Source organism: Anarrhichthys ocellatus, unplaced genomic scaffold (assembly GCF_004355925.1).
Source record: "Anarrhichthys ocellatus isolate YVR2014 unplaced genomic scaffold, GSC_Weel_1.0 scaffold37, whole genome shotgun sequence".
Lineage (NCBI taxonomy): Eukaryota > Metazoa > Chordata > Actinopteri > Perciformes > Anarhichadidae > Anarrhichthys > Anarrhichthys ocellatus.
Genome location: NW_022280067.1, coordinates 3,816,000 through 3,841,120, shown reverse-complemented (window position 1 = coordinate 3,841,120; position 25,121 = coordinate 3,816,000). Strand labels below are relative to the sequence as shown.

Genomic DNA, 25,121 nt, shown 5'->3' with positions numbered 1-25,121 from the left:
CACCAATAATCAAACCAACAATATCATCAAACCAATATTTCAGTCACCCAGCTCGACCCTCTTGTCTGGTGAAATATTGTGGCAGATAAAGATATGGACAATTTTAAAAGGTAAACAAATATTTCCACCCTTGACGGCTGTACGGAAATAGTTGATTCACACATCAAATAATGTACGTATGAAGGCAAAATATGAATAATACAACCACAGATGTTTTGTAAATCTGCAGAATTAAAAAGAGGAAATGCTGCAGTGTAAATATTATGTAACCATATTTAACATATCATTTGTTAAAATGCATTTATGAATCTAAAATCTTAGATTTTTGAGTTTGATTTTGCTTGTAATGCAGGAAAATTAAGATATTAAACTTATAGTTGTGGCTCTGACTGAAGCGTCGTAAAGATTGCAGAACTTTGCTCGTCCAGGACACGCTTTGGACATCTGAGATAAAACCCCTCGGTGTCATGAAGCGTCAGGACCTCGTCATGAGCCGTTTCTAAACACACATTTCTGATTTCAGACAAAAACAAGACGCTTTTGTCGTTGTAGCAGCGAGGAGACGAGCCTGACTGGAAGCAGCATCCAGAGAGAAGGAGTGAGGCAGTGCAGCACCTCATGGTTGTGTAATTTTTGCAGTCTGGGCCTTCATTGCCAACATCAAAGGAGTTATCACATTTTTATGAAGCAGCATTAGGCTTGACTCGGGGGGGAAACAAGCAGAGGCGCTACATCACAAATCAAAGGAGAAATATGAAACGAGTCGGGAGGTTTTTCAACGGATCAATCACATTGAACGTCTGCCGTTAGCAACTTATCAGAGCAGCACATGACAATGTTGGGAAAGTATCGATAGATATGGTGAAACACAACTTAATGTTTCATCTAAAATAATAACAAGCACGTACCAACTCAATACCTCAGTGTACTTACATAAAACTGTTCTGTGTATGTGCGCATGTTAAAGTCACTTGATACTGTTCATTTTGCAGTTAAGTTCCTAATTAAAATACTATTCATTTCTCAAGTATTAATTCAGACAAAAATAGGCTTTGCAATGTGCTCATTATACGGTTGGTTTCATATCTTACGAAAAGTTACTCTTCATTTTATGTGCGTTTTCCTGCTCGTTACGGGCTCACAGTCTTTTCAAAATAAACTTGGTGGCGTCTTAAAAGCAGACACAAAAAACCCGATCAGGTGCTGATGATGCTGCACATGGACCACGAATATAAGTGTATCTGCACATAGACCAGCTTCAGGATCGCTGTTGAGCAGTAACACCTGAATAAAGATTGTTATAGTGACTGTGGCTGCATTTACCCACAGTGTTAACACGTTGCCTCTACACTGCTGGGTGCTTTCATCACAGCCTCACAAACACACAAATTAAAGTCTGATTTCTACACGGTGCTCTCTCTCTCAGACAGCGTCCTGAGGCTCAGCGCTCACAACAGCATGATTAGGGCTGAAACAAGAGTTTGACTGGTGGAGAAAAGCCTTTTATCACATAAAAGAGAGTTTAGATGTAGTTTGAAAGGTCCTGACTTTGTGCTTTAATGTTGAATATTATCATGAATTGTCATAGATCAAGCCTTTATACTGTAGCAACAAGTGAGGCCTGTGAGAAAGCTCTCTGTCAGAAATGTCACTTCGTTGGTGAGCTGAGTGTTGAGTCCTCCACCTGCCACTTACCCCGACAATGCCTCAGCGATGCACCATTCAAACCCTGTTATTTACTCAGGGAAGGTGTGGCGAGCGTGCATCCATCTGCTTTACAGTTACACCCAGTCAAACCACAGACACCTACTTCTCCGGGAGACCGGGAGTTCAGTGCTTCGCTTAAAGCCACATGAGCAGCAGCAGAGCAGGGAGGTGGAAGGCGATCGTCTCATTAAATCGAAAAAGAAATGCTCGTGGTGATTGGCTGCGAGCAAAACCCCACAATCCCTATTAAATTCATTATGATTTGTTCACGTTAATAATTATCATTTGGGGGAGTGGCCTTTGAGGGAGGTCTGGATTTTCTTGGCAACAATGAGCTGGGTTTTTTCGGTTGGATGTTTTTTTTTTAATCTGGCTCACTATCCACCCACTATCACCTATTACAACTTTGAGCCACGGCCTCTACATGCTGTATTTTAGGTCTTTCAAAACACATTTCCCTTACGGCCTTCACTTCCTGTTTTTAAGGAGGATGCTGCCCTTCATTTCCTTTACTGGTGACAGCTATGCAGAAGAACAAACACTATGAACGGAATAATGTTAAATAGTACGACAACGATTACTTTCACTATCTATTAATGTGATCATTTACTTGATTGATCTTTTTTTCTTATCATTTTCAGAATGACATCTTTAAATGACTTGTGTTGCTGACCGTCCAAAACCCAACGATATTTAAATAACTGTCATTGAGATATGATTACAGAAGGAAGCCGACTGCAGCTCATTTTGTTTCCAGAATTGTCTTACAATCAATTGACGATCACAATAACTGACATTTAATTAGCTGTTGACAGACTATTGGACTAATTGATGGATCATTTCAGCTGTAAAGTAAATTTATTGCCGTTTTGTGCCGCAAAGCAATTAGTTTGACTTCCCACCAAATCCAACCCAGTGGATCCAAAATACAGCCAACAATGACGAACAGGTTTACACGTAGAACAAAGAACTGGAATAAATGTGTTCGTTACAACTGGAACTGATCAAACTAATTCATTCTCACTTTATGCCGTAAAGCAATGCAACAATTCTTCTTCTATTTAAAACACACAACACATTTCCTGTGCACCAGAGAAGAATAAACCAGGTGTTCAAACAAGAACAGCTTTCCTTAACAGGAGATAATAGCTGAAATATGAAAATACTGCAGATCATAACTGGTCCTCATACAGTAGTATTGATCTTTACATATTGGCGTGTAGCATCTAAGAACTCCAAGGCTTACACCCGTCACTGATGCAAAACACACACCGTTAAGAGAGAAGTCCTCAGGTGAGAGTAGTCCTCTTCTGAGGCTCTTGGCCTGCTGACCTCCATGATAATGACACCAGAGACCCCGAGGGGCCAGAGAGGATTGGGGGGGGTCAGTGGAGGTCACTTCGAATGGTTAGGGAGGCAGGAGGGAGACAACGCAGACAAAAAACACTCGATGTCACCACTGATTTATCTGGCGGTAGTTCTTATGATTAGCTTATTATTCATTCAGTCTATGAAATGTAATCACCACTTCCTGAAGCCAAAATGATCTCTTCAATCTGCTTCTTTTGTCCACAATAAAACCTATTTAATCATTCACCCATAGAAAACACGTGACAAATCAAGTAATCTATTACAACCCCCTCCACCGAATGACTGCTGTACTCTTAAACCCTCATCTGTTGTCGATGTCAGACGGCCTACATTGTGTAAAAAAACGTTTGCATCATTTTAAACTATTACAAACAGATGATCTCCGTTCCTCAGAGTGAACACATTGAACACATTCAGTCCTTCGGTGGAGAGGAAACCTGCTGCAACTCGGAGAACGCAACGAGCAGCGAGCCGTCACGTGGGCTCTGTTGGTGAACCATCTTGCTTTTCCAGTTTGAACCACAAACTGTGGGCTCCGGGCCCAGAGATGACAGTTATTACTCATTTACTGTACGAGCCGAGCACGAGGCGAGCCAGTAATTAATTCCTCATTTGGCCCACCGACGTTCATTTACAAACGGCTTTCTGGGCTCGTTAAACCCGACGGAGACGCTGAACATTGCTGTCACTTGTGCGTCTCCGTGTTGCAGACTTTCAGGAGACGTTGGTGTGAAACAAAAGACCTTTCGCTGACCCTTAACCAGGTTTTTTTTTTTAATCAAACAGCTGACAGGCTGCTAAATAAAAGCTGACCTGTGAAATTGTCTGCTTCTTTCATGAGAGCCTCTCACACCCAGAACACTGCAGGAGACCAGGTGAGATTGTGAAATCGTAGCCAAACAATAGTGGTGGTGACAAAACGTCTCCTGATAAACCTCAAATTCCACTTTCATGAATCATATACGCCTTAGTTTCCTCTCCATCCACAACACCAATCATTTCAGCTGAGTGAGTGGGCAGCAGGACTCTAGATGTGATGCACAATAGTCTTATATTTGTATCTGCACTAAGAAGGCAGCTTTGTTAAAACAACTTGTGTCATAACAAGTGATTGTTTTTTCCCCCTGGAGGCATAAAGAGACCTTGAGGCAATACTGAGTGAAATATTTCCACATTTTGTCAGTTAAAACACAAACTTCCTGGCTCTCGGAGCCGGTGCTGGTGGACAACATGCTGTGGGTAAATAAACTCAAAAATGACAGAAAAACACTGTTGTAAACACATTTAATGCATTCAACAACATCCTATTAGATTCTGGGTTAGAGGCAAGAAAGTATCTACCAACCTCTCCAAAACTAACATGAACGAGCAGCTGCAGTTTAATGTTTTTAGCAACTAAACAAGCCACAAACTACATTTATATGCAACAAGCCAATCAATCAAGTGCAGGTTTAAACTTGAAACAAAATCAATCACGAGGCAGAGCTGCAATCAGTCAAGACCAGTGCAGATAATCAACATGTGGAACTGGTACTGCTGAGATAGACATGATGGGGGGGGTTACATCACCTTAAAAAGCCCAAAGAGAAACCCTCCCAGAGCAGCTTTCAGCCTCCGTACACTTAATGTACACCGGCTCCTGTTTAGCAGCCCGCCGCTGCACAACTAACTCCAAAAAGTACCTCAATCACGGAGAGAGACTCTGACGTTTAATAAAAACCTTGTTCTCCCTGAATGAAAAATAAGAAGCCTTAAAGCAGACAGGACGTCAGAGAAGAGAGGAACAGTGGCTGTTTAGTGTTGTCGGTGTCGGGCGGGTGTTTCTGATGTCAACATAAAAGCCAGTCAGACCGTTTAAATCCTCACAAACCTGTTGACGAGCAGTTACTCCAGATTGTTGACATAAAACAGATACGATCAGTGGAAGCAGGAGCACGGCCGTGAATCTCATCTGGATGATGAGTCAGCGTGGCCCCACCTGACCCGAGGATACATTCTGCACCAATTCAATGTGTATTCTTAATATTCTGCACTGATTCAATGTGTATTCTTAATATTCTGCACTGATTCAATGTGTATTCTTAATATTCTGCACTGATTTAATGTGTATTCTTAATAATCTGCACCGATTTAATGTGTATTCTTAATATTCTGCACCGATTTAATGTGTATTGATATCATTCTGCACTGGTTTAATGTGTATTTATATCATTCTGCACTGGTTTAATGTGTATTCTTTACATTCTGCACTGATTTAATGTGTATTTATATCTTTCTGCACTGGTTTAATGTGTATTCTTTACATTCTGCACTGGTTTAATGTTTATTTATATCATTCTGCACTGGTTTAATGTGTATTTATTAGTGCTGGGCAACGATTCAAATATTTAATCGCATGGATTTTTTGCGATTAATCGCATTGTTATGGCAAAGTTCAATAATGAATTCAAAAGTAGTGTATTGCGCACTTTTATTTTAAAAGTACTGCTATATGAACAAAAGTGCAACAACATTTGGTTTGCAAACACTTTAAACACATCAGGTGCTTTTTAACAGCAGTATTCCCTTTACACAGTAGCAGTTCTATCTCTTCACTATCTGTGCTCGGTGTGCTGACTGTGTGTGAAACGTTCCACTGCTGTGCAACAGGAATAACATGTTTCAGCACGTTTCAGCAAAAATGTCTGTCTTCATGACAGTCAGAGCATGTGAATGCAGCTCTACTGTTCATCAATATAATGCTGTAACTCAGAGGTGATGGTTACCCAGCGATCAAACAATAAAGACACTTTACGCACAATTTAGGTGTATTTTCCCTTTAACTCACGAGATGCAGCATGTTTTATACTTAATGTGAATATCATTCATACTTTGTTGGCATCTTATTCTGAAAACCGGATGTCCGTCTGAAGAAACCGGATGTTGTCTCACGTTAATCTTTCCGCTAACTTTCAAAGTCCTTTGCTCGCTCCCGATCTGTGCCGTTTAAATGCGTTTACGGTGAATTTCAGCATATAGGTGCACTAACATGTAAGTGTCTGCTGAGTTGACCACGGAGATCTGAGTGTCTGCTGACTTTACCGCAGCGATGTCCAGTAGTCTCCATTCCTCCACCGCTGCCAGTGAGCAATGGACTTTCAAAATAAAAAAAAATTTTAAAATGCATTAACGCGCTATAAAATAATTGTCGGCGTTAATTAATTAATGCGTTAACGCGTTAACTTGCCCAGCACTAGTATTTATATAATTCTGCACTGATTTAATGTGTATTTATATCATTCCGCACTGGTTTATTGTGTGTTCTTGTGTGCTCTGGTCTCACTGCTGCTTCTTATGATTCTATGTGCTCTGACTACAGAGCAGAATCTTTGTTATCATCTTCAGTGAGGGATTTCTATGTGCTCCAGTTTAAACAGTGACTCATCACTTCTGGATTCAGAGGGTTTTCTTGAAGTTCTTGATGCTGCTTCAGGTTTTATAACTTGGCCAGTTAAGAGTGGTTCCCTGATCTAAATAGTGTTCAAGAGAATTTCAACAAAATGAAAACATGTCGAGACACTTTTTTTTACCTCCGCCATGGAGGTTATGTTTACGCTTACTTTTTTAGTCTTTTAGTCCATTTGTCAGCAGGATTACGGGAAAACTACTCACCCGATGTGGCCCATGGGCCACAGAAGAACCCATTCAATTTTGAACCGGATGCAAATCGCATGGCGGATACAGACATTGTTTTTGACTCATGGAAACTAGAAGAAATCTTTGTCGACTGATCGCTAAGTAAAACTGAGTTTCTCCTCACAGAATCACACAAAAAGCATCACTTTAAATCTTTACCCGAGTTGTGCTCGTTTTCTGGGAAATAAGTCATGCAGCATTAAAATAAGAAACTAAGACCAACTGCCTAAGGCCCTGATGGAAACAGGCTTGGCGTAGATCTGTGCTCTCCGAGCGCCCTTCTAGGTAGAAGTTTCATGTCTTACAGCCTCGTCCTATCAGGAAGCCGCCCAGCACGACTGATCCACGCGTCTATGCCAAATATGCGATTTTAGAAACTTAGTGACGTTGTGATAACTCGCACGGCTAGTAGGCGAACTACTGTACAGTACCTGGCGAGCTAACCGCTAACACGCCAGCTAGTCAGCCACAACAGCACTCCAAGCTTCTTTTTATTCTCCTTTAAATGAGCCATCTTCTCCCTCCGTGGTATTTGGTTCTCAGGATTGTACATCCTTTAAATAAAGCACACTGAACTTGCCATCTGATTGGTGACTTTGGACTCTCTAGCCCCTCAAACGTCAGCGCTATCAGGAACGCTTGCTTGATCTGACAAAATGTAGTGTCAATGACGGACACGTCACACTGCCGGAGGACAGGATGAGTGCAGCGGTGATAGCTTTACACGAGTGGTTAAATTACAGAATCATAAACGGCTGAGCAGCATTTTGACATCCGATAATAAACCCTGTGGAGGTTTTTAACTCGCTGCCATGTTCTGTCGGATCGTGCGGCGTAAATTTCCAGCGAGGCGCAAATAAGCAAACATTTTTAATGATCAATAACGTCTATCAGAATCTAACAGGACATAAAGCATTCTGGATTGTCCGAACATCATTCCTCAGTTCTCATCAAATGTTTGAGGAGAAAGTGAGACCGGTGCTGAGGATTTAATCTGCAGCTCGGCTCGTAGCAGAGAGAGATTCTCCAGTTACTCAGTAGATCATTTAGGAAGCTGTCTGGGATCATTTCCTGCATGTTCTGTAGTTTAAAAATCACTTCTCTTCCATTATCAAGCGGCCCTTAAGAGGTCACACTCTGCTCGACAGTCCTGGAGGGGAGGCAGCTTTATGTGACTGCCCAGTGGGACCATTAGGATTGTTTAAACGGAGCGAGGACGCACGTTTGGGGACAAAATCAATGTCCTTATTGTCATTATGCAGTAGAAATCCTGCTATAGCGTTTTAAAAAAAAGAAACACTCATGAGCGGTTACTCAACTTTAGGTCAGAGGTCATTTGGGGTTCTTCCTGCAAAGTCAGCAGAAACCTGACATGAAAGATACGGCTTGGCCGGCATGTGCCGTCTTATGCAACAGCCACATCATATGGTATGTCTCGGGCACGGGCCAGGTCCCATTCAGAGCCGTCACTCAGAGCAGCGAGGTCCTTCAGCCTCCAGGTTCAGCTCTTTTCGGTTTATATTAGAAAAGCACGGCTGAGGCAGAGAGGGGCATCCTTTAACTTCTGATCGACGCTCTATGGGAAATCAAAAGAGCGAGTGGAAGCCCAATCCAGGGGAGGCCGGACTTGGATCTCTTTCCTCTGTGACGGTATAATGATGTGACGGTAGTGTTAAAGGATTTAAAGCTCTCAGAACCAGAAAGAGAAACACTCGCACACCGTGGGCTCTTTCAATATCACAAAATTTGAATTAATTAGCAGGTAAAATGTGAGTGAAGCGCTGTGAAGCAGCCCACCCGGTTAGTCAGGTTGTGGAGGTTCAGTTACCAGATCGACGTAGCCTGAGGTAGCTTTAACGTCAATACACAGAACGTCTGCCGAGCTTCAACTAAACGCCGACATGGTTGTTTCCCTCACACCGAGAAAAAGCATTTTTACAGAGCACGCAGGCATCGATGTGATGAGCTGCAGATCAACAGATATATTAGACGTCTACGCTACATGTTCGCCTACGTTTGGTTGAAAAGTCAAAGATTTTAGACTCGACCTCGCATCGAAATGAACTCTGCAACTTAAATCTGTTCTGTTCTACAAACCTGGTTTTCTTAAAATCTAGTGGGGAGAAAAAGAGAAAGAGCTGCAAGAATATTTCAACATGAATTTTCAAGAAGTTCTATGAAACAAAAAAAGTCGGTCGCTGCACCAGAATGAGAACAAATCTCCAAGAAAATTAAACTTTAATGATTCCTAACAAAGCTCCAAACGTGTTTGTGAATAAAAGGAAAAGACTCGGCTTTGAATTATTATTTATGTCTGTTTTTAAGTCCATAAAGCAGTGAAATCACCTCGTTAAAAACTTCTAAAATCTCCTCCTCCCAAGTCCAACATCTTACTGACCATGCAATGTTCATTTTAAAAGTTTAACAGCTGGAAACATGTTTTCATACTCAAACATCACACGTGTGATAACTAGATGGGACGTCACAAACAATCAGTGCTCTCACATGTTGCACAGAGAAAGTTTGAAACATCCGTGAGGTGTCAAAGTGAAACAGGACTCCAGGCGTTAGTGACTAGCTGAGAGAGATATCGGTACAGATGTGGCCGAGATTAAGCTTTCTATACACAGACAACCACATCCAGCCCAGTTCAGCCTCCTACACCTCTTATTGTGACCTGCTGATCACCCGGCACAGCTTCCTGTGTCTGCACAGGAGTCAAAGGAGTCAAAGGAAACCCCAGAAGGTGAAGCCTGGTCCTGTCCTGAACATGTTAAAGATGCACACAACTAATCAAAAAGGCACAGACTTGTTGGCTGTCCCCCCCCCCCACACACACACACACACACACACACACACAATGTCCCACAGGGCTCCTCGCTGCAGCAGCAGTGTGGAGGGGCGACAACCACCCCAGAAGAAGAAGAAGAAGAAGAAGAAGAAGAAAATACACCAACTTTCTGTCTTGATTTAATCTAAACCTCATGTAGATCCTCCACACACACACACACACACACTGAACTTTGGACGGCAGGAGGAGGAGGTTAGCCTAATGGTGGACCAGGGTTTTAGTTTTTCTCGAGCACTTCGGCTCAATGATAAAGAAGAATTGGGTTTTTGAGCTGAGAGGAACAACAGCATTTAAAAACATGACGAGACAGGCAGCGAGACAAGCAGCCGGAGCCTCCTGTCCTCTCCGGGGCCGGCTAACCGTGTGTGCATCCCGGTGGTTAGCATTTAAATTAAACCGTTAAATATGCACGTTTACCCCCTTAAAAAAACTCCTGTTATGCATGCAACTGCAGGGCCTGGCGCCGCCATACACCACCACACACACACACACACACACACACACAAAACAGCACGTATAGCATGCCCCGTAGCACCAAGCGGAAAGAGACATGCGAAAAATGAGGAGGAGGTGGAGGGGGGGGTGGACGAACCGGGACCGTAAACCGGCGATAGACCCCACCGGAGACGAAACGCGAGGAGCAACATGAGGAGGTCCAGAGTTAGACGAACTAACCTGGTTGGGAGCAGCACGGTCCGCTGGATATTGGGGTTGAATCCGAGTTAAATCCACTAGCAGTACAACAAAGAGGCGAAAATGACCGAGCGGCCGCGGAACAGGCCGAAACAGCACAATCCTGGAGCAATGATGCGCATGCGCACGGCACAGACAGCGTGTGAGGAGGGGGGCTGGGGGTGGATGAGTGCAACTCATTTTTAAAATTGATCCGCTGAGTGTGTCATTCATTATTAATCTTAAGGAAATAAGCTCCGAGTCGATGGTTGTTTTCATTGAGAGAGAGAGAGAGACACACAAATAGAGCTTTAATGTCTGCTCAAATAAATCTATTTAAAATATGACAGCAAAAGAAAAGTTTTATGGAATTTCACAAAGACATTAATAAACTCACAGCCAATGAGATGCTGGTAATGAACACATGAAAAAGCTTTTTAAATGTAATCTGAGATATTTCATTCTGAACCAAGATAAGAGTTTTAGTTTCCAATGTCAAAAATTAAGCTTGAATCTCAACTTTAAAGAGCTCAAAACAAAAAAATGATGAACTACAACTCCATGTCAACGAAGCAAACTCCATCCATCTGACGAGGAAGATCATATGTTACGATCAAAAGCTCCAGAACATAAATGTCTGAAGGACCTTGTAGTGAGACTGTCAACTCAATAAGATAAAAAATTAAGAACTTTATTCACCCATATTTATTCATCTGCTAAATGTGTATACATAGTAAAGTAACCCAAACAGATACAATGAAAATATATAAAAGTTTATAAGTAAAAGTAGTGTTCAGGTCCATCCATCTTCATCCAGTTATCCAGGTCTGGTCCGCTGACTTAGAAAGGTATTCCACACGTCTTCAAACGTTTTCCAGCTCCTCCTGGAGAACCCAGCAAACACATTAAAGTGCAAAAGGTACCAGTTATATAAATGATATGCAATTAAAAGAAGAAGAAAAAAACATACATGCAGGTGCATCCATGTTACAGACCTGCTCTATATTAAATGTGGCTTTTCATAAAGGCTTCCAGGTCCAGGTGAAGGGAGTAGAGCCGGGTCAGGTTCTGGATGAGTTCAAACCTCTAATGGGCCGTTATATGAACTGAGAGGTCGATGAGGGAATGAGATGCAGGTGAGGCAACTGCAGAGCAGACGAGGGAAGTGGGGACAGGTGTGTGGGCGGAAAATGGGGAGACAGACTGTGACAACATCAACTTAAAAAAGAATGTATTGAATTGAATTGTCAGATATTGCTGTCATGTTGTCCCTCAACTGTCGATAGTATTCTTTAAACTCTTTGTAAAGTGCAACAGATGCATCTTCCCAGTAATGTCACCGTGATTGTAGTCTGTGTTTCGCTGATATATTTCAACCTTTTTTAATTTGCTGTTGTCACATTTATGAAATTGTGGGAAATAAAGACTATAGAACATACAACTTTATTCATCCTGAGGGAAGTTGTTGTGCAGCGGTAGGAAAAAGTGCAATTATAAATGATCAAGAAAGGTGCAAGTATATCCAAAATACACAGTTTGTAGATATGAGAAATGGATTTTTTACCTTGACATAAGTTGCCATCATGTAACTCAAAATCAAAATAACACTTTTTCTGTGAAAATCATTGAAATAGTTGATTTGAAATCATAAAATATAACATTACAAACTTACCTTTCATTCTTTCAGAAGCTTTCTAAACTCAGCAGTGGAGGAAGCTATAAACACAAATGAACAAATCATTTTTTATGGCAAGAAATGCAATAATTGCTTGGTTTTGATCCTGAAAACTCTCAGTACACCTGCTCCAGATTCTTCAGTAAATCAGAGATCATTTAGTGCTCTACAAGAAATAGGATCCTTTGACCCACAGGAAGCCAACGCAGTGATTCAAGGACGGGTTCAGTGTGCTCCACTTTCTTGGTGTTCGTGAGGACAGAATTGTCATTAACATCGGATGTTAAAGCACAAGCCTTGAGGGGATTACGTTTGGGTATGAGGTTGAAGATGGCTATGGTGAGGTTAAGATCACCTGGTTTGGTGCCGGGTAAAGATTCGGTGTGGTTAGAGTTATGTAACAGTGTGGGTGGGATACATGCGGTCAAGCTATTGTGATGAAATATGGCTCCTAACTGGAAATAATGATGTCGGAAAAAAAAAGTAGCCACAGCTATCCAGAATCTCTGTTTTTAGCACGGCCACAGGCCAACATCTGCTGACACTCAGAGGCTTTTAAATCTCTGACAGAGGACTCAGCCTCACGCTGCATGTTTTTGTTATTCTTCATCTGTGTCTGTAGCTCTTCACCACAACACAGAATCTCTTCTTATTCTTGGTGCAGGATGTAGAGTAACTCAATTGAAACCTTCCGGGGGCTGTGGTTACTTTAACTCAATCAAGTCTGAGTCATTTCCAAGAGCCGCTGAGCTTCGTATGAAGAGGCTGCAGTACGACCTACCTTTAGTTAAGACTACAGCGACTTAAAACTAGGACTGTAAAATTCTATTGTATCCGCTTAGTATTTGTGTTTTCTCTTTTCTGTGCTGATGTTGATGTAAAGCACTTTGTAACACGTGTTTAGAAAGGTGCTATAGATATAATGTTCTCCTTACTTGTGCTAAAATCGTTATTTTTTCCCCTCATGAATCTAGTTTCTCTTGATCATCTTTGAGCTGTTTCTACTCCCTGATTGGAGTCCACCAATGCAATTGATTGGACATGATTTGGAGAGGCACACACACACCTGTCTATAAAAGGCCTCACAGCTGACATCGCATTGTGAGAACTCAGAGACAGGATGGTGTCGAGGTGCAGCTCTGGAGAGGGCTGCAAAATAAATTGGAAGTTCCCATGACATGGTGGCCTCCATGCTGCTTAAAGGGAAGAAGTTTGGAACAACCAGCTCTTCATGGAGCTTAAACACACATGAAGTCCTGTTTGCAGTTTGCATGAAAGCATCTAAAAGACTCTCTGACTGTGAGAAACAAGAGCCTCTGGTGTGATGAAAGCAAGATAGAAAGTGTTTGGCGTCATGTGGGAGTGCTGTTCATCTGAGGGACTAGTCACGGTTGAGGGCGAAGGTGAATGAAGCAAATTACAAGTCATTAATAAAGAAAGAATACAAAAATGAAATCCCCAAATCCAAGTGTCCAAACTGCAAAGCTTGAAGCGTCACAGCTAAGAAGGCTGGAGGCTGTAATCGCTGCCAAAGGTGCTTCAACTAAGAACCTGAATAACGCTAATGTGATATTTCACTTTTCTCTTTTTAATACATTTGCAAACAATTCAAATCCTTTTTCCTGCTTTGTCATTTTGAGGTTTTGATCAATGAGAGGGAATATTAAACTATTTAAGCATAAGGCTACAGGATTATAACAAAATGTGAAAACTTTCTGAATCCACTATATTAACCTTCTTGAACGACGACAACCTGGGGATTCGCTGTGAATTGAGTTTGAAGTACATGATAAACAGTTTTAACTGTAATTGATTTTACAAAAATATAAGAAATCAAGCATTTCCATAAAAAAATGATTGTTTTTTCTAACCACAATTCTTGGACTTCTTGCCCAGCTTATATGAATAAATGATGCGCCATTTTTTATTTGTCATTTTCAGTGCTCCCACAAACACAAGAGCATTTTTTATTGTTTTAATGCTGAATCTATAAGGTCATGAATTGGATTATTTCACATTTTCAAAGTATTATTCCAACAATAATATGTATTATTATTATTATTATCATTGAAGTTATCGTGACAGTCTTTTTTTTCATCAATATGTTATCATGTCTATGGTTTTTAATAAACAAAAGACAAAATAAAAGACATTAGACCAGTTTAATAGGAAAACCTTAACTGGACTCATGATTCAATTGTCCCGGTTTCACTTAGTTTCACTTTATTTTAAAGTGAACTTGTAAAACTTAACACTATAGAGACTCACAAAGGGTTAAAGAGAGGGTCATGTTACGCTCAGTGCACTCAGAGAAGTTGAAGAGGTGAAGATCTCTCACTCCTTTCCTTTTACCAGTGACAAGAAAAAACAATCCCCAGTGAGAGGACAAAACTTCACTCATTTTTTTAATAATGCAAAACAAGAGTGAATATTTGTAACTGGCAGTGATTCATGAACCCTGAGTCATCACACATGTTTGATCTAAAAACACAAATGGCAAAAACGATGCTAACGATTTTAACTCTCCTTGTGCAAAAGTGCATCAATATTTTTCTAGCAAGCCAATCAGAGCGGATCGGACTTTTTCGGGGGGGGGGGATTTAAAGAGACAGGTGCTAAAACAGAGCGTTTCAGACAGACGGATGATACGGGTAAATTCAGACGGATAATATGAGAAAGATAATGTTGCTTTTTGAACATTAACGCATGTAATCATGTTCTAGCAGAAATCCAAATTACAAACATGAACTTGAAAAGAACCATATGTCCCCTTTAAATAGCTGAATACCTTTTTTAAAATAACTTCTTCCACCAAGGACCACAAAGTCTGACTTTATAGTGTCATCCTTGACTTTTTGTAGTTGTGATATGATGTCCCTAAAATCCACATTCATGGGCTTCAACTGTTATAGCTCTAGACGTTAATCGTTGTTTTAACGACGGAGGTGTTGATCTTGTTTATAGAAGATCTTTGATCTTTGGTACAGTACAACACTCTCGACTGTCTTCCTGAATCATAAAGCGACTTCTTCTGGGCCGTTAAACTGCTTTCCCGGCGTCCATTTATCAGATAAAATTACATTATAACCCATCACAACACAACATAACACAACACAATGGACGTACAGCTCGCATTTTAAAGGATTTACTTTACAACATTGTAACTACTAATGGAGGAGGATGTTGCCGAGATTCAGACCGTTTGTTCCTCGGTCTCCTCTGATGTTCCGAGGACACCAAACACAGAGCTGAAGAAGCTTCTGTTCTTCAAAGTGTACAAGAGGAGGTGGTTCGTTCTGCTCGTCCTGTGTCTGTTGAACTGCTCCAACGCCACGGTGAGTTGTTGTTGTTGTGGGTACAACGTTTGTTTACGGTAAATAACTTCATGTAATTACGGTAAATTAACTGAGCTAAATTGCAGCTTGTGTTTATGGTCGAAAACACCATGACTCAGAAGATCCTTGACTTCATTTCATACAATCTTTTTGAAATCTATACAGTTAATAGTATGGAAGACAGTTTCTGCAAAGACAGAGGTGAAGGAAATACTATAAAATAGTAATACCACAGTGTACAAATACTGTTGCATTTGAAACTTAAAGTAAAATGTATTTTTTGTCAAAAACAACTTCAATAACAAAACAAAAATAAATTGTTGATGAATGAATTATTTGTATTAAAATATATTTCAAGTGCCAAACTTACTTATCATGCAGAATGGCTCATTTCAGATTTATTAATAATATATTATTATTATGACTAGATTATAATTAGTTATGTATTCATGCATTACTAATGTTGCAGCTGAAGGGATTGCTTCATCCATAATAAAGCATCATGATTTATTTATATTTTGTATTCATAAACTGAATCTGTAAAGTAACATATTTAAAATACAGGTAGTGCTGTAAAAAGTACAATAATGGCTTAAAGAATGTTGTGGAGTAAAGTAGCTCAGATTTGTACTGAAGTGCAGTATTTGAGTACATTTCTCATTAATATTTATATAAATGAGTCACACTTGACTGGTTCATGCAGAATTAAAAAAAACTACAAATTCAAACCCTTGTGACCTTTTTAAAGTTAAGAATTATAAATCTTCCACTTTAAGAACTCTTCACACACAAGGAACCAGTAGCTGCACCTTAAATGACTCAGTTTCATTGACAGCTTCCTTCTCTCAGAGATGAAGATGCTTCTCTACAGATGGATGGAATCTGTGTCCTCAGCCTCTACTCACAAGAACAAATGAGGAAATCTGTGGCAGATGTGTTTGAATGTGATCGGTGCGGGTAGATGACATGTGGGGCCTCCTCCTGTTTGGTGGATCTGATATGAATCCCCGGGGGTGTAGTCATTGAATAGCAGAGTGTGCCTGGAGGGCTCTCTCATTAAAAGCGAGCCCTCCGTCACCTTTCTCCAGCTCCCGTGGGACTCGTCCTCTCTCTGTGGCAGCTTTTGTTTCCACGGGGCCGGTGTTCCCCCTCACAAAGGAGGCTCAGCTGGCGGAGACTCCTTCATGTGGTGGCAAATAACAGCTGATCAGCCAGTCGGACATCAATCGGTGCGACATTAGCGGACTGAGGGTTCAGGGTGGGCCCTCCTCAATCTGATGTAGGAAGCATTTAGAGAACCATGTCTGTTGTGTTCACCCACAAACAGCGTCTTGGTCGTGTGGGAAGAATTGTGAAACTGCAAGAACATGAAACACCAAACGTTTATATTTAAAACAAATAAAGGTAAAACTCTCGAGGTTTAGAAATGCTGATTAAGCCACAGTTTTAATTACTCTGTCAAATACTAAAAGCGGTACTGAATGTCACATTATTAGTCTTGATTGATTATTTTTTGATTGGACATTTTCTGATTTTAATAATATTTTTGCAAGTTTTACACTGTATTTTATTCAAGCTATTGTGGCTGCTTTGTGTGAGACAATTGTTTGTAGTTTTACGTTACTCATTGTGAAGAACTGAAACCTGAGTGTTGTTTCGTACCGATGATACTTGGTACCAATGACCTTCTTTTGTTGTCTGTGAATAAGTGACCTCCTGACTCCAAAATATCTTTTTGTAACCATTTTATTTGAACATAAAAGTCTTTTATCATGTACTTATCATGTTTAGTAGTGGCACACACTATGTGTCTATATCAACTTATTTGCATCAAATGGCTATACCGATCATAATAATAACCAATTTATCAGTGTAGCTCTAATATAGAATTATATATGTACTTTCAAGTACATTTTAAGTACTTTTCTCAATCGACATTTGTGTGTTTTGTTCGTTTGAGTTGTAGTAACTCGTGGGTTTTCTTCCTTCCGTTGTAGTTTCACTACGATATGAAACTGTTGGAAACTAGAAACGTGACGGTTAATGAAACAATATTGTGAAGCTGCAAGCCGGGATGCATTCTGGAGAAAGAGGAACGTGTGACAGCGTCTCCTCTGGGGGACACAGGACGGGCTTTGTGTGTTCACTGCAGCTGACCAGCTCACGCTTTCCTTCACTGTCAGCAGACGGAGAGTCGTACTGGAGCTGCCTCTCAGCGTTTAGTCTCCAGTCGGATTCATTCTGTCGCTCTGTGCAACATTATATCTATCGACACTATAACCTACAGGCTGCATGTCTCTAAGCACCGGTCACATTCCAGTGTTCTTCATCCTGCTGTGAGTCTCAGTTTTAGGTCGACTTTGGATTCAATTATTTTGGATAAAAGGAGGAACTATCACTATCACTGCTCAATCTTTTTGACATTCTTGCGCACACATGTTAAAAAGCTAAATCTAGACGCCCAGTAAAGCAGACACTACCAGAGAAGTTTCTGTCCTGCACACGTCTGTCCTCACCCAGTAAACACACTTGTTGTTTACATGACATTTAGGAGATACGGTTACCAGACACTAGTGAACTTGTTACTTAAGGCCAGGGAAGTATCTACTACCCTAAATGTTTTCGAGCAGCATGAAAACGTCCTGTTCCTTAGAGGCAGAGCGCTGTGTTCAGTGGAGTCACATGAGAGTCTCACATGAGCTGAGAGAGTCAGAGCGTTTCCTCTTTGTGTCCGGGTCACATGACAACACACGCCTGGTCACTGAAATACAACAGAGTGACCACTAACAACATAAAACTGGGGTAAATATGTTTTGATGATTGTAACTTCTTATACATCATCACATATTAACAATCTTAAAATGATTGTTGTTTTGTTGCCTTTATCTATAAATATATAAATATTAAGCACCAATCTGAAAATATCATTTGAATCTTTCCCGTGTGTCTCCCCAGTTATGGCTGACCTTTGCTCCAGTAGCGGACCAGTCGGCCAAGTTCCTGGAGGCCTCTCTGGAGCAAGTGAACTGGTTGTCTCTGGTCTACATGGTGGTGGCCATACCGCTCAGCTTTGGGACCACGTGGATGCTGGACACCCTCGGGCTGCGGACCACGGTATGAACCTCACTCTGGTGTTATCTGTGTTGTGGGCTACAGCCTGTCATGGACCTGCACACTACAGGAGAGTTATTGGTACTCTGCTGGTCCTTTTGTTTAGTTAGATGTTCCAGTAGGAGCCACCGTGGTGACAACACAAAGCTGGAACCAAGAGGCACATGATTTTAGAAGTGAGGAGGAAAGAAACCCTCCAGCACAGAACTCATTTAAAAAGAGAATACATCCCTTTAAAGCTGCTTTGCCTGTTACTCCCGTTATTTATTGGTGAAGAACACCAGGAGCAAATGCCAAGATTTGAGTTTTCAATAAAACAAAATGATGACTCGTGTGTTAACTGCATGCCAAATGAATCCAAGCACATCAGGCCAAATAGCCTCCTAGTTTACCATATGACCCGTTTTTTGCTCCCTAAACACACCGAGGCTTCGTCTCATCACTTCCAGCAAACTTCACAGAGAACAGTGAGGATCTTTTTTAACACAACACCAACACAATAAAAACATTTTATTATTTTTAAATTGAATAACTGTAGAAAACATGAGGGCCCACCATGACCAGGCTGAAGACAAGAGCCCCATCTACAGAAAGTATAACCTCGTTAGAAGGTTGTATTGTTTCCTGAATCTTTGACTTTGTTCCGTCTGGACCCTGCAGCTGATTCTGGGAGCCTGGCTGAACATGTTCGGGGCCCTGATGCGCTTCGTCGGGGCCTCCGTATACACGGGCCATGATTTTACAGTCAGGTACCTGCTGGTGATGTTGGGTCAGACGTTCGGGGCCCTGGCTCAGCCCCTCATCATCTTCACCCCCACCAAGATGGCCGCTCTCTGGTTCCCTGACCACCAGCGCGCCACCGCCAACATGATCGCCTCCATGTGTGAGTGATTTATCGCTGCTGAAGGGAAACGGCTTCACAGCGGTTATCAATGCAAGCAACACATTAGACAAACTGACTTTACATATCGAGAGCTTTATTTCTTTAGCTGAAGATGGTGAAATATAAACTCTCTTCGTTTACTTTTTTGTAGCATGTCTATGATCAGATGTTCCTTTTATGAAACAATACGTTTGGCTGGTGGAATTATGACAGCGGCTTGTAAAATGTGGGTAAAATTGGTCTAAATCTCAGTAGAAGTACAGCCAAGGACACAAAGACATCAGGCTAAAATATTACTATTCATGCAGGGCTCCCGACTGCAACCATTTATTCAGTTTTCAGAGACGGTGCTTCTAAAATATATATATTTATTTCAAATCATCATCGTATATCATGTGAGCCCCTAAAATGTTCAGTCGGGAGCAGAAAGTTCGTGTGGAGCCCCGTTTTATTATTCAGCTCCGATACAGAAAAGAAGAACACCTCTCTATACAATATTACAACTTAAATCACTTTTACGTTTTAGCACGGTTGTTGTGCTCTGATCAACGAATAATTAGCAGGAACTGATTCAGTTTCAGCCCGAGCTGTAAAGAGTGGGAAGCACTTCTATCTGTGCACGTCAGCTAACTCTCATGTTAAACAATTAGATTTACTTTTAAGATAAGAGTAATATGAGAACGATCATACAGTTTTCATATACCAATACTTAGATCAGACCTGAGAGCAGCATTATTAACAGACAGAAACCAGAATGACTCGGTTCTTCTCCTCTTCTCCCTCCTCAGCCAATCCTCTGGGCATCCTGCTCGCTAGCATCCTCTCTCCTGTCATCGCTGACACACCTGCACGGATCCCAGACCTGGTGAGCTGAACCAGCAGAGAGTCAGGTTTTATTGCACTGATGCTGATCATATATATATATATATATGTATGTGTGTATATATATATATATATATGTGTATACATATATATATATATGTATATATATATATATATATATATATATGTATGTTAACTTATTGTTTTGGTTTCATCTGACATTGTTCTGTATGGTTCAGTCTCCTCGCAGGACTTTGCAGCTGTTTTCAGCAAACAAGTGTTATTTCTCAGGAGTTGCTGGACTTCATCAGTTGATCACCGCTCCACATGAATGCTAATGTTGCTCCATGTTTAATGAATGTGCAAATAGGCAACTGATTGAATCTTACGCCTTTGAGGCAAAACTGTCCAAAAAAAGAAGACATCAGTAGACCTAGAATCAGAGGATTCCCAGAGTGCACTGTGAGATTGCAGCTGCTAATGCAGCAAACTGCAGCAGCTGAACTGTGTGGCTCTGTGGCAGCTCACCTGCTAATGATGATAAATGGTCTTTGATTCCAGGTGCTAACCTCCATTTATCATCACATTCTGTGTGTGTGTGTGTGTGTGTGTGTTTCATCTCTCCTCTAGCTGCTCGTCTACGCGGTCCCCACATGCATCATCTGTTTCCTAGCAACGCTGGGGATACGGAGCAGCACCCCCCCCACGCCGCCGTCAGCCAGCGCCGAGTCCTCCGGCTCCGAGCCGTTCCTGCAGGGGATCAAACTGGTGAGGAGTCAAAGCACATCCATCTCTTTACGGACCCACTTACCTGTTCAGTCATAACCTCAACCAGACGCAACATTTACTGGTTCAGGAAAAGCCGACTGAGTCTACAACAACGGGTTATGAAACAGTCCCAGTTCAGTCCTGATCCTCTTTATGATCTGCATGAGGAAACCAGACCATCAGAGAGAAGATGGTCTGTTTCTATAGAGTTATTCTTAATGCGGGTTGGATTCTGGTGAACTCGGATGACATCATGCAGGTTCACCAGAAACTCCTTCAGCTCAGACTCCAGCAGATCCTCCAGCAGAGACCGGCCCACCGTGGACAGACCCAGATCTAAAACTAAACTCTAATAGTTACGGTTTTCTTTGACTGAGATGAGACTAAAGTGCAGCCTCACAGGTTTGATTCTGGCCTTGGGACCTTTGTTACATGTCATACTCCTTCCTCCCTCCCGCCTCTATACTCTCATCAGTCTAATAGAGGTGAGAACTGCTGAACAACACTTGTATCTGTCTCCTCAGTTGCTGACGAACAAAGCCTACCTCGTGCTGCTGCTGTGCTTCGGTTCGGGCATCGCTGTTTTCACCTCCTTCTCCACGCTGCTGGAGCAGATCCTGTGTGTGCAGGGATACACCAACGTAAGAGCACCGGGAGGACGAGATGTCACAGTGATTTCCATGGGGAACAATTAGGTGCTAATTGGACCAGTTGGTATCAAATGAGCAGTAAAAGACAAGGCTGCATATTTAACAATACACGTTAGAGGATTTACAGTCTAAAAGCATCACACAGTGATGAATTCTGTGTCATTCAATTGCATTTAAATGGGAAAATTGAGAAGAAAGACTAAATACATTAGTCTGGTCTTTTACATGCTGGATGCAGACTTTAATCATAAACCTGTAACGTGTCGTTGCTGCAGACCTTCGCTGGCGTTTGTGGCGCCCTCTTCATCGTGTTTGGCATCGTGGGCGCCGCTGTTCTCGGCATCTACGTCGACAAGACCAAGAAGTTCATCGAAGCCACGAAGGTCAACATGAGCTTCACCGCTCTTTCGTGCATCGCCTTCTCAGTGGTGAGAACGTGGGACAGGAAGAGTCTAAAGCTGCAGCCCTGTTTGTGTGTCCAGTTGTATTTAAAGGAGCCGCTCCTCCTTCCACTACGCTGACTGGTTGTGTCCTCCTCCTCTCAGGTGTCTCTGATGCAGGAGCAGAAAGTCGCCGTGGCCGTCGTCTGCTCTCTTTTTGGCTTTTTCGGGTTCTCCATATACCCAGTGGCCATGGAGCTGGCGGTGGAGTGTTCGTATCCCGTCGGAGAAGCCACGTCAGCCGGACTCGTCTTCGTGTCGGGGTACTACTCTCTGTTTACTCTCAGTGTACAGTGTGTCATTAAAACACATTTCTACACAGATGTTTATGCGTTTCTGCTCAAAACAGAGTTTACGAGTGGTGTCAGCCAGCACACAAAGTAAAATAACAACTATTATAGAAAATGTTAATGAGCTGTTGATTATGGACCATAGCAAAAACCTCGATGGTATTTCTAAAATGCAGTTTCCACACACGCATTGTCTCCTGGACTTCCTCTATGTACCTTATGTGTAATAATTCTTTGTGTATTAATCGTGGCTGTTTGGATGTGATCTTCTCCAGACAGGTCCAGTCTGTGATCTACATCGTCCTCCTTCAGGCTTTAACTAAGCGGCTCGCTGACTCTCCTCTGTCCACCTGTGGGGACGCGGTCCTGAGCTGGAGGGGTGGGTAGCTTGCATACTACAAAATGCCACCAGATGTAGAACATCCTGGTATTTTTGACAGACTGAATATTTTCCTGGCATAATAAATAGTGTGGCAGTACGAGTCTTTTTGATTTGGTCAGACCTGCTGAGCGTGAGCAGTGCTGTCTGTGTGCACTTTACTGACCTGTGGGACATTAAAAGTGCAAAATATTTTTACGGTGCACAAGGAAACGTTGCACATCTGTGCCTCTAAATTCAGGGAGCAGAAAGTGAAAGTCTGCTTGTTGTATTGAAGTTTGTCTCTGTGTTTGTTACACCAGGGTTGCAAATGTTCCGACAAGTTGCCGCAACATGTTTGATTGTTTTAATCTGTTTTTCATTCTTATCCATTCGATACAAAGGTTTAAAAACAAGAACCACATTATGACATGCATAAATCATATTCATTCTTTTATATTTAATGTTTCCCCCATTTTGAAACATTTGACACCAGGCGGCCCTCTCATACAGTCTACTTGTAACTTATTTATAGCAACAATAAGAACAATATATACTGTATATATATTTAAATAAAAGCACGTTCCCACTAATGGAGTTCCTCTGTGTTCCTGTTATGTGACGCTTCCTCATCACGTCCTCCTGGACATTAACGTCTCTATCAGACGACTTATTGGAGATGTTGACCCAAAGTTGTATTTTTATTCTGCACGTCTCTCTCCTCAGTGCCGATGATGGTGATGGCCGGGCTGTGCACCTTCTTCAGCTGCTGCTTCGTGATCTTCTTCCACACACGGTACAGACGACTGGAGGCCGAGGAGCAGGCGGTGTACGGGACCAAACAGAGAAAGGTGTCGACGACCTCCGACAACGCTCCGAGTGTGGAGATACTCTCATGACGAGAGAGACGGAGACAGACAGACAGACAGACAGAGAGACAGGGGGAATTATGGGTGTTATCACACCTGCAGTTTGTTTTCTGTGGTACGAAGTAGAAAAGGAAGTTTTAGTTTTTAATCAAGACACTGGGGCCAAACTCTTTATGTACATTGAGATATAGAAACAGATTCTGCATTAATTCTGTTGCTATTATTGTAAATTATAGAAAGGTGCATCAATACTCAGCAGATTTTATTGAAATATTTTATACTTTCTACACAAAATAGTTTGAGAGGAAATCTGTGGAAACGATTGCTTTGTAGCCACTTTGTTCTGTAAATATTAATATTAAATTAGATGGAAAATAGTTAATATTCATACACTGATCATGTTTATGAGATGTTTTTTTTTTTTTTAAACAAAACCTAGCTTTGATTGTAGAGAAAACGAAGACAGTTTTCTTCCACTGAACAGACGAACTAGAACACAGAGGTGTTGTAGCTGTGAGGCGTTCAGGTGCAGAGAAGAACGGCGGACTGTTTACCGCTGATGTTCTGGATCACCAGACTCCTGAAACAACTCGATGTAGTGTCACATAAAACATGGGCACATTTGTACTAAAACCACTATGAAAGGTACTGTTTACTGACATACTATGAGTACATTCAATACAATGTAGTAACTACATGATAGTCTGCAGGATCTCTGACCAATGACTGCAAACTGAAAGCAGGCTGTTTTAATGAGCACATATAAACCAAAACACAACAGAAGAAAGAACAGCATTTAACTACTTATTGACTTAAATCAGCAGAACATGCTTCTAGTTGAAGGACTGCAGACATTGAGAATCAGGTTAAGGATGTTGAAGCCTTACAGACGGTTGTGGATTTTGTGCAATGAAGAGAATAAATACAGTTCTGATTCCTGTAGTAGATGTTTATCATTGTACTGAATGTTCTGCTAGTGACGACCAACAATAACATTTATTTTCCAAAGAGGTGAATGTCGGGTACTTTGCTGACAGATTTAGGAGACTAGGAGAACTTGAACGTGTCGGACTCAGCTGCAGTGTTTTCAGATCGGATCATCTCAAAGACTCCACACATGTAAAGACCAGAGCACTCGTTCTGTCTCACTTCAGCGTTTCTGATTGCCAAGACGAGTTGCTCCGTTTCCCGTTTTTAATACCTTTAAAATGCTAATAAAACATTACCTCATGGATCCTTTTTCTAGTTTAATTCTTCTCATTGAGAAGACTAGAAGAGAAAAGCAGCAGCATGTTGAGACTGAAGTTACACCGTTGCTTTCTCTAACATTTAACCATTAAAATTAATGCCAGATTCACAGCAATGGCACACCTAACATTAACGGAGACATCGTTGCAGCTGTTACTTTGCCAGATGTAGTTACTAAAAAAACAATAAAAACATCTGCTGTGGAGAACCTCTGAGGCTCACTGCCTCAAACGAACACCATTCACACAAACATTTATTTGAACACTGACATTTAAAGCAAGCCTGTAACTTTGACTGAGAAGGGGGTCCCCCCCTATGTTCTTAGTAACATTATGAGACATATTCCCAGTTTAAGGTTAAAATGTTAAAGTTCAAAATTCTGTTCAGCCGCTGTGG

At 41.5% G+C, this 25,121-nt stretch overlaps 2 protein-coding genes across 3 annotated transcripts in view; one reads left to right on the top strand and one right to left on the bottom strand.

The window, feature by feature from the left end:
• pcgf3 (polycomb group ring finger 3) overlaps positions 1–10,418 on the bottom strand; it is a 47,149-nt gene extending 36,731 nt beyond the window's left edge. For both annotated transcript variants that reach the window (XM_031866890.1, XM_031866889.1), the window contains exon 1: positions 10,280–10,418. The gene's annotated coding sequence lies outside the window, so the exon portion shown is untranslated. The remainder of the gene's footprint in view (positions 1–10,279) is intronic.
• A 4,531-nt stretch (positions 10,419–14,949) lies between these two features.
• On the top strand, positions 14,950–24,419 carry slc49a3 (solute carrier family 49 member 3). Its single transcript, XM_031866937.1, has 10 exons — positions 14,950–15,286; positions 18,242–18,400; positions 19,058–19,280; positions 20,069–20,145; positions 20,733–20,870; positions 21,395–21,511; positions 21,796–21,948; positions 22,066–22,223; positions 22,526–22,629; positions 23,335–24,419. The coding sequence occupies exons 1-10, from the start codon at positions 15,122–15,124 to the stop codon at positions 23,505–23,507; spliced, it is 1,467 nt and encodes a 488-aa protein (XP_031722797.1). The 5' UTR covers positions 14,950–15,121; the 3' UTR covers positions 23,508–24,419.
• The last annotated feature ends 702 nt before the right edge of the window (positions 24,420–25,121 follow it).